The sequence below is a fragment of the Martes martes genome (genome assembly GCF_963455335.1).
Source record: "Martes martes genome assembly, contig: scaffold_135, whole genome shotgun sequence".
Classification (NCBI taxonomy): domain Eukaryota; kingdom Metazoa; phylum Chordata; class Mammalia; order Carnivora; family Mustelidae; genus Martes; species Martes martes.
In genome coordinates, this window is record NW_027666442.1 from 63,772 (window position 1) to 79,884 (window position 16,113).

At 37.5% G+C, this 16,113-nt stretch overlaps 1 protein-coding gene across 10 annotated transcripts in view; it reads right to left on the reverse strand.

The window, feature by feature from the left end:
• The window catches only part of LOC308338017 (ankyrin repeat domain-containing protein 26-like), a 140,450-nt gene that overhangs the window by 42,558 nt on the left and 81,779 nt on the right, over positions 1-16,113 (reverse strand). For 3 of the 10 annotated variants that reach the window (XM_080831572.1, XM_080831578.1, XM_080831576.1), the window contains exon 21: positions 2,980-3,225. The exons of 3 other annotated variants lie outside the window; for them this stretch is intronic. In XM_080831572.1, the coding sequence (XP_080687698.1) occupies positions 3,178-3,225 (48 nt within the window). In that variant the 3' untranslated portion in view covers positions 2,980-3,177. Of the gene's footprint in view, positions 1-2,979; positions 3,226-4,211; positions 4,352-16,113 lie in introns of those variants that run through there. 4 more of the 10 variants (XM_080831577.1, XM_080831574.1, XR_013966356.1 and 1 more) reach the window with 3 other exon arrangements.

Sequence of the window (16,113 nt, forward strand, 5' to 3'; positions counted from 1 at the left end):
TAAATGCTCTTTGGTGTTCTCACCTTTTATACTCCTTTCCCTTAAGTGTAGCCAAGATCTGTGACTTGACTCTAGCCATTAGAACCTGGCAACTGTAAAGGAACCTTGCAGGTATAATTAATTGTTCATTTCGAGTTAATCAAAAAGAGATTATTCTATGTAAGCCTGATTGAAGCAGGTGAAATCCTTAAAAGACGACTGAGCCCTCTCTGCAGGGAAATTCTTATTGGCCTCGTGAAGTAAAAAGCCACAGTGGAGAGGTCTACCTGGCAAAGAACAAGGAACAGCCTTGCTATAGACTGAACATTTCTGTCCCCCCAGCTCCCAAATTAGTGTGTTAAATCCTAGTGTTCAATGTAATTGTATTTGGAGATGGAGACTTTGGGAAGTGATTACTCATGAAGGTTGAACCCTCATGAATGGGATTAGTACCCTCACAAAGGAGTCCTGAGAGAGCTCCCATGGCCCTGTGCAGTACGAAGAAACAGGAGGAAGACCACCCTCTATGAACCAGGAAGCAGGCCCTCACTGGACACTGAATCTGCCAGTGCCTGGAATTTGGAGTTCCCAGCCTCCAGAACTGGGAGAAACAATATAATAAAATAGTTTAGCAAGATAGGTGAATCTAAGCTCCATATGCAAAATAATTTTATTTCTATAACCTAGCAACAGGAAATGAAATTGATTTTTTAAAATAATATTTATAGTAGGATCAAAAGTATCAAATAACTGGGAATAAATCTACAAAATATCCACAAGACCTTTACAGGAAATTTTGTAAACATTGAGAGTTAATCAATTAAAATTGTGTTTGGGAAAACTCAGTATTATGAGAGAGAAAACACAAGCAGGGGGAGCAGCAGGCAGAGGGAGAAACAGGCTCCCCAATGAGCTCGGAGCCCAATGCGAGACTCAATCCCAGAACCCTGGGATATTGACCTGAACCACCCAGGCATCCCTGATCTGAATTTTATCATAAGGAAACATAAGAAAAACCTGCACTGAAAGACATTCTACATTACTGGAATTAACTATTCAAAAGATTAAAAGTCATGAAAATCCAGGAAAGACTGACTAAGGAACTGTTCAAAACTGAAAGAGACTAAGAGACACAACATCTGAATTAAATACATGGCTCTGAACAGGAACTTTCTTGCTGTAAAGGATATTACAGACAAGTGACAAAACTTAAAAAGAGCATGAGGACTAAATGATTAAATGATAGAACGTATAGTGTGCTTAGGTGGCTCAGTCGGTTAAGCAGCTGCCTTGGGCTCACGTCATGATCCCAGGGTCCTGGGATGGTGTTCTGTATCAGTGTCTGTTTTCAGCAAGGAGCTTGCTTCTCCATCTCTCTCTGCCTGCCACTCTGCCCACTTGTGCTCTCACTGTCTCTCTGTGTCAAGTAAATAAATGAAATCTTAAAAAAAAAAAAAAAGAATGTATAGTTGACATGGTTTGAATGGGTGCAGTTATATGTAGATTTTTTCAATAAATGCATGACAGTACTATAAGTGTATTTTCTCTTCCTTATGATTTTTTAAAAGATTTTATTTATTTATTTGATAGATCACAAGTAGGCAGAGAGGCAGGCAGAGAGAGAGGGAGAAGCAGGCTCCCCACTGAGCAGAGAGCCCGATGTGGGGCTCGATCCCAGGACCCTGAGATCATGACCTAAGCTGAAGGCAGAGGTTTAACCCACTGAGCCACCCAGGCACCCCCCTTATGATTTTTTAAAAGATTTTTATTTATTTATTTACTTATTTATTTGACAGAGAGCAAGAGAGAGATCACAAGTAGGCAGAGAGGCAGGCAGAGAGAGAGAGGAGGAAGCAGGCTCCTTGCTGAGCAGAGAGCCCAATGTGGGGCTCGATCCCAGGACCCTGGAAACATCACCTGAGTCAAAGGCAGAGGCTTTAACCCACAGAGCCACCCAGGTGCCCCCTCTTCCTTATGATTTTAATAACATTTTCTTTTCTCTAGCTTACTTTATCATAAAAATATAGTACACAGGTTAATTAACTGTTTTTGTACAAGTAAGTTTTCTGGTCAACAGTACTCTTGGGGAGTCAAAAGTTATTCACATATTTTTGACTCCAAAGGGTCAGTGCCCTTAACCCCTGCATTATTCAAAAGTCAACTGTATTAGAATTAATTGTCTGATTGTCAAGGTTGTACCGTAGTTATGTGGAATGTACTGACTTGTAGGATATAAACGCCATGGGAATCAGGCATAATTTAACAATTGTCTTGCAAATGGTTCTGGGGTAAAAGTTCTTTTTTTTTCTTCTAATGTTAAGACTGTTCTCAAAAAGTAAATAAAAAATAAACAGAAAAGGTGAAAAGCCTTAGGCAAATCTTATTTCACCATGGGGGAAGAGCTATGAATCAGTATTTATTTATTTATCGATTTATTTTATTTTTTGAAAAGATTTTATTTATTTATTTGACAGAGAGAGAGAGAGAGATCACAAGTAGGCAGAGAGGTAGATGGAGAGAGAGATGGAAGCAGGCTCCCCTCTGAGCAGAGTGCCTGATGTGGGGCTCGATCCCAGGATCATGAAACCATGATCTGAGCTGAAGGCAGAGGCCCAACCCACTGAGCCACCCAGGTGCCCCAGAATCAGTATTTAAAACTAAAATCATACATAGGTTTTATGGCACTATAAAAATTAGAATACATGCAAACATTGACAATAAACGTAGCAGCAATATATCAAAATAATGTCTGTCTAAATCTCTAGGTTCATATGTAGTAATAAAAATTGGGAAATACCAAAAAGTTATCAATTAACATGACTGAAGTATTCATGAAAACTTGGGTTGGTTGGGTGCTGTTTAGAAAGCTGGTATTTGGGCAGCCTGGAGCATGTAAAACCCATAATGCTGATTTCCACATAAAAAATCTGCTTAAAAGTTAATTAGCTGCCAAGAAACATAGCTTAAAATATTATATAAACTTTCATTACACACATGATCCAAAAAGATGTTCCTTTAATGAAGATTTTTACATATCATCCATTTAATAGGAAACAATTAAAATGTTATATAAACATCCAGTAAATAATTTTTTGCAATTTATCTTTCAGATGCTATACTTTTTCTTCAGAAACTGTGAGTAATCTCTGTATGATTCCAGTACATCATCATAACTTGTATGTCTTTCAAAAGTAGATTCTAAAGAGGTGGCCCCAATAGATGAGTGTGATTCAAATTCAGCATAAGCTGAAAAGGAAAAAAATTAGTCTTTATCTACAATACTTCATTCTTAACTAAAAGTTAGTAAAAAAACAAAGTTGAAGCCTTATGAGTGTTATGAAGAATGAAAAATATCTAATACAACTACAATATAAAATACAAGATTACTTTTAAATGTATTTTGCTCGTGGTTGCCCACTGAGGTAATTGCTATTGTGGATAAATATCAGAGCTTCTGTTTTCCTCATTACAAGATGATAACAGAGCCCACCCGTGAACAATCATATACGACAGACTGAAAAATCAAACAGGCAACTTTCAGAGTTGAACATAAGAACACACAGAAGGAAAATCCTAGTTTTCTATCAATATTGTCTGCTTTTTGGTGGAGGGTATATGTAAGTTGATACCTGAAGGACAGGGAAGAAGTGTGCCAGGTAGAGGGAAGACGCATATACAAAGAACATACACAGAGAGTGAGGAACAACACTTGTGGAATTGCAAGTAGTCGACGCTGAAGAGGTGCGAGAGCAAAGCAGCAGAGTAGGGTAAATGTTAGTGATAGAGAAAGTTTGAAAAATCTGGCTAGAACCAAACTGATTTGGGTGTTTTTATTCCATGTACGGAGCTTGGAATTTTACCCAAGGGCAAAAGGTAAATCAATGAGAAAATCAATGACTGAAGATTTAAATGTCACCTGTCAAGTGACAGCTATTTGAACTATAATTGCTTAACTAAGTATTACCTAAGACAAGACTGTTTTTTTTTTGGGGGGGGGGGCATATCATTAGCAGAAACAAGGATTTGAGAAAGCCCACATATTCAGGTTGACAGTTCCAGAGGGATGGCAGAAGTGAAGGAAGATTACAGCTTGAAATAACAGATAAATAGGCATTTGGAGATTTTTTTTTAAAGTCTGAAACACAATGACTAAATGAGGAATAAGTATATTTCTCATTATGTTTATGTTTTACATTTTTATTAGATATATATTAAAAATTTTTACATAGTACCTATTATCCAAACGATGGAAAGCAATGCCATTTACCATTCATAGTCTATTTCAGAAATCAATGACCATCTTAATTCAGAAATTTGGCAGCATACCTTCCTTTACTCCTCTAGCTATATTTTTTTCCAACTCCTGCTGCATCTGAAATAAGTAAAATATTATTTATAATGTTCAAGTTAAACAAGACATTATTGTAGGAATTATATATAGCTTATGAAGTGTGAACTTAAAATAACACTATTATGTCCTCCATGTTGTTGTGCTCCACAAATAAGTGAAACCATATGATAATTGACTCTCAAGAGAAGAAGGGAGTTGAGGGAAATTGGAAGTGGAGATGAACCATGAGAGACTACAGACTCTGAAAAACAATCCGATGGTTTTGAAGGGGCGGGGGGTGGGAGGTTGGGGGACCCAGGTGGTGGGTATTATGGAGGGCACAAATTGCATGGAGCACTGGGTGTGGTGCATAAACAATGAATTCTGTTACACTGAAAAGAAATTAATTTTAAAAATTTCATATAAAACCACTATTAGAGAATAAAACTAAGTTAGGGATTGCTTAAATAGAAAGATAATCACATAAATAAAATAAATCCCTACTTATTTTAATCTTAGGTAACAGAAGAAATACATGTAATGCTATTTAGATAAATCTGATAAAAAGTACAATTAATATTGGTCTATTAAATATACAAAATTTCTGGAAGAAGAGGAATATGGCAGAGCCATAGGGGACCATAGTTTTGTCCAGTCCCTGGAATTCAGCTAGAGGTTTCAAATCATTCTGAACACCTGTGAACTCAACCTGAGATCTAAGAAAAGAACTGTTATAATTCTACAAATAGAAAAGTGACCACGTCCTGCAAGGTAGGAGGTGTGGCGTGGAGAAATGAATCCAAGATGATATATGGGAAGATAAACTCTTGGTGGGGTGGGGGGCATAAACCGCTTATCAGAAAGTGATATAGCAGTGGCGTGCAAACTGGAACTTTTATAAGTCCAATCTGGTGAGGGACATCCCTGCTTGAAAAGCACTCAGGTGGAGAAGTAGGTCGGAATCCTAGGTAGAACTGCCAGATCTCAGGATCCCCGAGGTCACAGAAAGAATGGGGTGCCTGAGTATGGGAGAGTTCCCAGGTGTTTCAGCAGGGAAGCCAGCTGCAATCAAAGAGCAGAGGAGGGGGCTTTCAGCTCAGTGTTGCCATTAACCACAAACCCCATCCCATTGGGTAACGGCTCTTAGAGCAGGGGCCCAACACACAGAAAATCCAGGGCAAAACCTCCCTCCCTCCCCCTGGAGGAGCGGCATGAATGCATGCCACAGGAGACTGCAAAGTTTGGAAACTCCAAAGGGGGTTGCATGGCTGAAATAAAAATGCTCAAAGGCTGGGCGTATACAGAGTGCATACAGAAACCAGGGAGACAAGAGTGATTGACAGCTTTGCTGTGAGGGCACACTGAAGAGTGGAGGGTGCCCGCTTTCAGCTCTGGGCTGGACACTGGGAGGCTCACATTTTCATTCTAATCCTCTCAAGCACTGCAAAAGCCACAAAGAGGGATCTGGAAGCCCTTACTTAGCCTGGCCCCCTCGCAAGGGCAGTGCAATACCACCAGGGCAAATACCTCTGAGAATCAGCTCAAGCTCAACAGGCCCCTCCTCCAGAAAATCAGCAGCAACTTCCCCCTAGAATCAAGTTTAACCAATCACAGAGAACTGAAAAACTCTAGTGCTGGGGGAAAATACTATATAGGACTCATGGCTCCTTAACCTTTCAAGTTTAATTTTCTTTTTCTTTTTCCATTTCAACCAATTTCTCATTTTATCATCTCAGGTTTTTTAAACTTTTTTAATTTCAATTTTTATAGTTACATTCTATCCTTTCATAGTGTTTAACGTTATTTTCTTCTTTCTTTACAATTTTGGGATGTAGTTCCCTCCAGCAAACAGACCAAAATATACCCAGAATCTAGTGTATTGCTCTGTTCTCAACACCTGTCCGATTATATTCTCTCTCTTTTTACATTTTTCTTTTACTTATTTATTTATTTTGGTTTCTGGTCTCTTCTCATTGGTTTAAGATTATATTTCTCTGGGGTTGTTTTTGTTATTTTAGTATTTTGTTCTCTCATTTTCTATTCTTCTCTAGACAGAATGACTAGATGGAAAAACTCACCTGAAATAAGAGAACAGGAGGTACTACTGACTGGCAGGGACCTAATCAGTATGGATATAAGTAAGATGGCATAATTAGAGTTTGGAATAACAACTATAAAAATACTAGCTGGGCTTGAACAAAGCACAAAAGACACTGGAGAATCCCTTTCCGCAGAAATAGAAGAACAAAAATATTACCAAGTTGAAATCAAAAGGTTATTAAGGAGATGCAATAAAAAAAAAAAATGGAGGCTCTACCTCCGGAAACAATTTGGAAGTTCCTCAAGAAGTTAAAAATATGACCTAGGAATTCTACTGCAAGGTATTTACCCCAAAGATGCAAACATACTGATCTGAAGGGGCACCTGGACACCAATGTTTATAGAAGCAATCTCCACAATAGCCAAACTGTGGAAAGAGCCCAAATGTCCATCAACAGATGAATGGATAAAGAAGATGTGGTGTATATATAAATACAATAGAATATTATGAAGCCATCAAAAAGGATGAACTCTTACCATTTACACTGATGTGGATGGAAACGGAGGGCACTATACTGAGATAAATAAGTCAATCATAGAAAGACAATTATCATATTGTTTCATACATATGGGGAATGTAAGAAACAGTGCATAGAATCATAAGGGAAGGGAGGGAACATTAAATAGAAGAAATCAAAGAGGGAGACAAATCACGAGAGACTCTTAACTATAGGAAAAAAACAGATGTTTGCTGAAGAGGAGGTGGGATGGGGTGGGGTAATTGGGTGATGGGCATGAAGGAGGGCACGTGATGTGTAGAGCACTGGGTATTATATACAACTGATGGTTAACTGAACACTATATCTGAAACTGATATATCATGTATCAGCTAATTGAATAGAAATTTTAAAAATTTCATCACGTACATAATGGGTAATGGTGAAATAAAACACTACTTATCTTTTACAGACTTACTGAGCTGTAATTAACTAATAAATATTAACTATTTCAAATTTTAGAAATTGGAGGCTCTAACTGCTAGGATAAATGACACAGAAAGGAGAAGTAGTGACATAGAAGACAGAATGATGGAGAATAAAGAAGTTGAGAAAAAAGAGAGATAAACAATTATTGGATCACGAGGGGAGAATTCAAGACATAAGTGATACCATAAAGCAAAATAATATTAGAATAACTGGAATCCCAGAAGAGGAGGAAAGGAGGTGTGGCAGAAGGTATATCTGAGAAATTATAGCAGAGAACCTCTGTAATCCGGGGAAGGAAAAAGGCATTCAAATCCAAGAGGCAGAGAGAACCCCCTTCAACGTCAATAAGAATAGGCCAACACCTCGACATATAGTAGTGAAGCTTGCAAATTTCAGAGACAAAGAGAAAAATCCAGAAAGCAGCTCAGGACATGCCATAAAGGACTGGCATGGTACAGTCAGGGTGCTAAACCAGAACAATATGCAGCCAGGAATACTTTATTCAGCAAGGCTGTCATTCAAAATAGAAGGGGAGATAAAGAATTTCCAGGACAAACAGAAACTAAAAAAATTGTGACCACCAAACCAGCCCTGCAAGAAATACTAAAGGGGATCCTTTAAGCAAAGAGAGAGCCCCAAAGTGAGATAGACTAGAAAGGAACCGAGACAATATACAGAAACAATGACATTACAGGTAATACAATGGCACTCGATTCATATCTTTCGATAGTTACCCTGAAAGTCAATGGGCCACATTCCCCAAGCAAAAGACATAGGGTATCATTGGATAAAAAAGCAAGACCCATCAATATGCTATCTGCAAGAGACTCGTTTTAGACCCAAGGACACCTCCAGATTGAAAGTGAGGGGGTGGAAAAACCATTTACCATGCTAATGGACATCAAAAGAAAACCAGGGTGGCAATCCTTCTATCAGACAAATTAGATTTTGAGCCAAAGGCCATCGTAAGAGATTTGGAAAGACACTGTCATAATTAAAGGGTCTCTCCAAAAAGAAGATCTAACAATTGTCAAGGTTTATGCCTCTAACATGGGAGCAGCCAATTACATAAGCCAACTAATAACAAAATTAATGAAACACATCGAGCATGATACAATAAATAGTAGGGGACTTTTACACTTCACTCACTGCAATGGACAGGTCATCTAAGCAGAAGATCAACAAGGACACAAGGGCTTTGAATGACACACTGGACCAGATGGACTTCACAGATGTATTCAGAGCACTCTATCCCAAAGCCGCAGAATACATATTCTTCTCCAGGGCACATGGAACTTTCTCCAGAAGAGATCACATACTGGGTCACAAATCAGGTCTCAACCGGTACCAAAAGTTTGGGATCATTCCCTCCGTATTTCCAGACCACAGTCCCTTCAAACTTGAACTCGATCACAAGAGGAAATTTGGGAAGAACTCAAATACACGGAGGCTAAAGAGCATCCGACTAAAGAATGAATGGGCCAACCAGGAAATTAACAAGCAAGTAAAAGAATTCATGGAAACAAAGGAAAATGAAAACACAACCCTTCAAAATCTTTGGGATGCAGCCAAGGCAGTCCCGAAGAGGGAAGTATAGAGCAATACAAGCCTTTCTCAAGAAACAAGAAAGGTCCTAAATACACCACCTAACCTTCCCCCTAAAGGACCTGGAGAAACAACAGCAAAGAAAGCCTAAATCCAGCAGGAGAAGAGAATTAATAATGACCAGAGCAGAAATCAATGAAATAGAAACCGAAAGTACAGTAGAACACAGCAACAAAACTAGGAGCTGGCTCTTTGAAAGAAGGAATAGGATCGATAAACCCCCGGCCAGACTTTGCAAAAAGAAAAGAGAAAGGACCCAAATTAATAAAATCATGAATGAAAGAAGAGAGATCACAACCAACACCAAGGAAACACAAACAATTTTAAGAATGTATAATGAACAGCTATTTGCCAACAAATTAGGCAACCTGGAAGAAATGGTAACAGAAAAACTTGAACAGACCCATAACCAGCAAGGAAACTGAAGCAGTCATCAAAAATCTCCCAACAAAGAAAACTCCAGGGCCAGATGGCTTCCCTGGAGAGTTCGACCAAACATTGAAAAAAGGAATTAACATCTATTCTTCTGAAGCTGTCTCCAAAAATAAAAATGGACGGAAAACTTCCAAACTCTCTCTATGAGGCCAGCATTACCTTGATCCCAAAACCAGACAAAGACTCCACAAAAAGGAGAATTACAGACCAATACTGCTGATGACTACAGATGCAAAAATTCTCACCAAGACACTAGCCAACAGGATCCAACAGTACATTAAAAGGATTATTCACCATGACCACGTGGGATTTATTCCTGGTCTGCAAGGGAGGTTTAACATCTGCAAATCAATCAGTGTGACACAATACGTTAATAAAAGAAAGGACAAGAACCATATGATACTCTCAATAGATGCAGAAAAACCATCTGACAAAGTACAACATCCCTTCTTGATTAACACTCTCCATGGTGGAGGGATAGAGGGAACATACCTCAATATCATAAAAGCCCACAGTGAGTATCATTTTCAATGGGGAAAAACTGAAAGCTTTACCCCCTGGGTCAGGAACACGGCAGGGATAGCTACTCCCACCACTGTTGCTCAACATAGTACTAGAAGTCCTAGCCTCAGCAATCAGACAACAAAAAGATATAAAGGCATCTAAATTAGCAAGAAGTCAAACTCTCACTCTTTGCAGATGATGTGATACTCTACGTGGAAAACCCAAAAGACTCCACCCTAAAATTGTTAGAAGTCCTACAGGAATTCAGCAAAGTGGCAGGATATAAAACCAATGCACAGAAATCAGTTGCATCTGTATACACCAACAATGAGATAGAAGAAAGAGAAATTAAGGAGTCAAACCCATTTACAATTGCATCAAAAACCATTAAGATACCTAGGAATAAACCCAACCAAAGAGGCAAGGGATCAGCACTCTGAAAACTATAGAACACTTATGAGAGAAACTGAGGAAGACCCAAAGAAAGGGAAAAACCTTCCATGCTCATGGATTGGAAGAACAAATACAGTTAAAATGTCTATGCTTCCCAGAGCAATCTATACATTCAACACAATCCCTATCAAAATACCATCAACATTTTTTCAGAGCTGGTACAAATAATCCTAAGATTTGTATGGAACCAGGAAAGACCTCAAATAGCCAAAGGAATGTTGAAAAAGAAAACCAAAGCTGGTGGCATCACAATTCCGGACTTCAAGATCTATGACAAAGCTCTCATCATCAAGACAGTATGGTATTGGCACAAAAACACACACAGAGATCCATGGAACAGAATAGAGAGCCCAGAAATGGACCCTCAACGCTATGGTCAACTAATCTGGGACAAAGCAGGAAAGAATGTCCAATGGAACAAAAGATAGTCATTCCAATAAATGGTGTTGGGAAAACTGGACAGCCACAAGCAAGAAGAATTAAACTGGACCATCTTCTTACACCGCACACAAAAATAAGATTCAAAATGGATATAAAACCTACATGTGAGACAGGAACCCATCAAAATCCTAGAACAGAACACAGGTTGTATTCTCTCTGACTTTGGCCAAAACAACTTCTTGCTAGACACGTCTCCAAAGGCAAGGGAAATAAAGACTTCATCAAGATAAAGAGGTTTTGCATAGCAACGAAAGCAACTGACAACACTAAAAGATGACCTACAGAATGGAAAATGGTATTTGCAATTGACATATCAGATAAGGGGCTAGTATCCAAAATCTATAAAGAACTTATCAAACTCAATGCCCAAAGAACAAACAATCCAGTCAAGAAATGGGTAGAAGAAATGAACAGACATTTCTCCAAAAAAGACACACAAATGGGCAACAGACGTGAAAAAAATGCTCAACATCACTTGGCATCAGGGAAATAAATACAAAAGCACAATGAGATATCACCTCACACCTGTCAGAATGGCTAAAATGAACCAGTCAGGAAACAACAGATGTTGTCAGGCATGCAGAGAAAGCAGAACCCTCTTACACTGTTGGTGGGAATGTAAGCTGGTGCAGCCACTCTGGAAAACAGTAGGGTGGTTCCTCAAAGAGCTGAAAATAGAGCTACCCAACGACCCGGCAATTGCACTACTATGGATTTACCCCAAAGATAAAAATATATTGATCCAAAGGGGCACCTGAACCGCAACGTTTATTCCAGCAATTTTATTGACTTATTTATTTGAGACAGAATGAGAAATAGAGAGCATGGGTGGGGGAAGAGGCAGAGACGGAGGAAGTAGCAGACTCCCCACTTAGCAGACAGCCTGAAGTGGGGCTCTATCCCAGGACCCAGGAATCATGAGCTAAGCTGAAGGCAGTCACTTAACCAACTAAGCCACCCAGGCAACCCTCAGTACCCTACATTAGACCCCATTTTGGGCATTCAGTGAGAGGATACCTTTCATGAGAAAGGTCTAAGTAAGAAAATTCTAGATGGGAATATTTGTAATATACAGCTGACCCTTGACCAACGTGGGTTTGAATGATGCAGGTCTACTCTACTTACACATGCACTTTTTTTGATACCGTACTTTAGTGTATTTTCTCTTATGTTTTTCTCATTAACATTTTTTTCTCTAGCTTTATTGTGAGAATATAGTATGTAAACATGTAATGTACAAAACCTGTGTTAATGAACTATTAACAGTAGGCTATTAGTAGTTTAGTTTTTTAGATTCCATGCAGAAGTGAAATCATATGGTATATGACTTTCTCTGAGTTATTTCACTTAGCATAATACTAGGTCTATCAATGTTGTCACAAATGGCAAGATCCCATTCTTTTTTATAGCTGAATAAATATTTCATTGTATATGTATCACACATCTTCGTTATCTATTCATCTATTGATGGACACTGAGGTTGCTTCCATACTTTGGTTATTGTAAACAATGTTTCAAAAAACATAGGGGTGCATATAACTTTTCAAATTAGTGTTTTCATTTTCTTTGGATAAATACCCAGTAGTGTAATTACTGAATGGCACATGGTACTGCATTTCTATTTTTAATTTTTTGAGGGATCATAACACTTTTTGACAATAACATTATATTCAGGCCTTATAAAATTAATAATCTGACAACATTACTAGGCAGCCTTGTAAAACTAATGACTCAATACCACTTGATGGGAGAAACTTTTGTTGAAGCAATTTTATAATACCATTAATAAATACTATGTAAAATATAAAACACTTTTTTATATGACATGACTTAAGGAATTACCAATGTAATGTTACTATCTTTTCCCCAAAACTTTTCCTAAATATTTACTTCTGTGACCTTTATTTCTAGGCGAGAACTGTGTTTAGATGGTAGAAATAGCTTGACGTCCACTAATAAGGAGAAGGCATTTGCAATTTTATTTATACTTTTCCATTTATCAAAAAATTAGGAGGGTAAGAAAATTATACACAGAAAAGCAATGTGCAAGGTATCAGCAAATTTTAATTCAAAGAATTATTAACTAGAAGGATTTTCTCATAACTGTTAGTTTTCAAACTATGGCTCATAGAAATCTAAGGTTCCACTGGGACACAGCAGGATTGAGGGACAAGGAAGTCTACAGGTGTAGTCTCATCTCTCTTTTAGCTAAACAGCTCTACTTGTCTCTGTCTTATATAATACAGTTTAATTTAAAAAAAAAAAAAGTTAATTTCTATTCTTTGGAAAAAAAATATTTCCCCAGAGGTATAAAAGTCACTAACTTAGTCAAAGTCCCTAATTTTACATAAGAGACAAAAAGGCCTCTGAGAGATTGTAGTTTGCCTGAGGTCAAAAAACCACCTAGTTGCAGGCCAGGAATGTGTTTTAGGTCTTACTGAGCCTAGAGTTTTATGCCAGTTACTTCCTCATATTCAGGAAAAATACATGCATTTTTAACTAGAACTCAGAGAAAATGAATACATAAAACTTTGTCATGTGGCTCAATAAAGTTAAGGCATTAGGCAGAAAACAGCTTTCTAACTAAACTATAAATTTTTATAGTCATGAACAAAAATAAAGGAAGAGAACTTATCTTAACTCCTATTAGTAACAGTCAATATACTCAATTTATAAGCACAATTTTTTTTAACTTGAAGGGACAGGGAACTTGAAGGAGAAAATCGTTAGTTGAACCAAAGAACCTGAACCTGAGGAAATTCTTCCTTGAAAGAATTCTTCATTTCCTTCAAATAAAACTTGGTTTATCAAAATCAATCAACAAATGAGTTACCTATGTTGTGAGTTATTTATAGCAAAATTTAAAACACTGAACAGATTTCTCTTTGCCATCTAGCCTCTCCATTAGTTCATATGTACAATAGACACGATTAACTTTAATTATAAATTAAATTCACTCAGAAATTACAGGTAAATCTTCATTTCCATGTGAGAACACTTCTCTACCTTCTTCGTGACAGGAAAGGAGATTTACCTAGTGGGTGAATTTGGGAGAAGGCACTCAGCAGTGCCTATGTGCTTCCAGATCTCTTCTCTGAAAAGCTATGCCTGCCATAGTAACATGAATTGAGGTCTGCTTTCATCTTTGTGGGTTGGGCATCAAACACCTCTTCCTTCCATTTACAACTGTGTGTGGAAGTGCCTAATTTGGAATAAAGCATTAGGAAGTTTGCTGTGGCTACATACCTAAGCCACATCCTCCAATTTGCTAGTATGTATTAAAGTCACTAGGCTTATCTCCAACTGCCTGACTCCTGTGTCCTCAACTCAGAAAAAGAAGAGCAATGTCATCTGCCACCTACTCCACCACAGTTCCAACAAGAAAAATGATCAGACAATACTTAGAAAGGGTTTCTTCTTCCTTGACTTGATACCTAACATTCATTGTTCAAAGCAACATACTTTAAAGAGGGAAAAAGTTGAAAAGAACAATTGCAGAAATAAACTCAGAAAGTCAGACAAAATGAGGAGATAGAGGAATATGTTCCAAATGAAAGAACAATACGACACTTCAGAACAATAACTAAATGAAACAGAGATAAGTGATCTATCTGATAAAGAGTTCAAAGTAATGGTCATAAAAACGCTCAGCAAACTTGGGAGAAGAATGCATGGATTCAGTGAGAACTTCAACAAAGAGAAAATATAAAGAAGAACGAATCAGAGCTGAAAAATACAATAACTAAAATGAGAAATACACGAGAGGGACTCAACAGCAGATTAAAAGCTGCAGACGAACAGATCAGTGATCGACAGGGTAGCAGAAATCATCCAAGACAAAAAACAAAAAGATAAATGAATTTTTTAAATGAGGACAGGTTAATTAAGGGACCTCCTAGGATCAAGCCCCACACCAGGCCCCATGCTCAGGGAGTCTGCTTCTCCCTCTCTCTGTGGCCCTCCCCTCCCATCTGTGTTCTCTCTCACTTGCTCTCCAAAATAGATAGAAAGAAAGAAAGAAGAAAGAAAGAAAAGGCCATAACTAGAAATAAGAAAATTATGAAAGAAAGAGTTTTATTGGTAAAAGCAAACATACAATAAAAGTAATAGATCAAGCACTTTTATAAAGCCAGTATGAATGTTAAAAGACAAAAGTAGTAACAACAATTATATCTACAGTAATTAGTTCAGGGATACACAAAATAGAAAGATGTAAACTAAGACATCAAATACATAAAACAAGGTGGGTGGAAAAATGTGGTGTTTTTAAAATGTGTTTAAACTTAAGTAACCATCAACTTAAAATAGACTTCTATATGCATGGGATGTTATATATGAACTTCATTGTGATCACAAAAATCTATAATATACAAAAAAGAAAAAGAAAGGCAACCAAGCATAACACTAAAGAAAGTCCTCAAATTAGAAGGGAAGAGAGCAAGACAATAAGGAAACCAAATAAAAGAACAAGATTGAGGCCTCATTTACCATGAGCCTATGCTACCTTTGTCTACCTTAGTAAAACCATGAATATACTTTCAAAACCATAAACCTATGTACATTGATTGAAATGGATATTTTAATAACAATGATACACAATGGAAACCAGCTGCTACTTAAAGACCATCTTAGTCATCAATCATTCAAGTGATGGCATGGTAGATATACGTGAACTTCATTTGAAAAATTCCAATTGTGGGGCACCTGGGTGGCTCAGTCAGTTAAGGATCTGATCTTGACTTTGGTTGAGGTCATGATCTCAGAATTGTTGAGACTGAGCCCTGCATCAGGCTCTGTACTGAGTATGGAGCCTGCTTACCCTCTGCACCTCACCCCCCACCGCCAGCTTGCACACACTCTCTCTCACCCTCTCTCTCTCTCTAAAAAAAAAGAATCCTATATTTGCTTGATTTAGCGATTTAGAAAATGCTCTACAATTGCTCAGCAAGACATTTTGTAAAAATTGAAATAGAAGTGTTATAAGTTTTAAAAAATGCTCCAAGTAAGATAACAATTAAGGATGTACTCTCAGGTGAGAAAATGACAACAATTACAACTTAAAAAGAAAAATTAATCTCTTTAGCATTACAAGTTTATTTAAATCATAAAAAGGACTTATCATGGATTCTTTTAAATAATAAATATCCATATGTGATTAAGTGTTTGGATTCTTGTTGTTCATTTATACATAGGGGTGGGAAAAATGGGTAATATCGATCTTTAAAATTGTTATGAACCATTGCCAACCAGGAAATTAGTCAAAACATCTAAGTATAGATTTAATTAGTGAGCAATAATATTTACTTTCTAAAATTGAATTTAGATGTTGGTTTTCAAGAA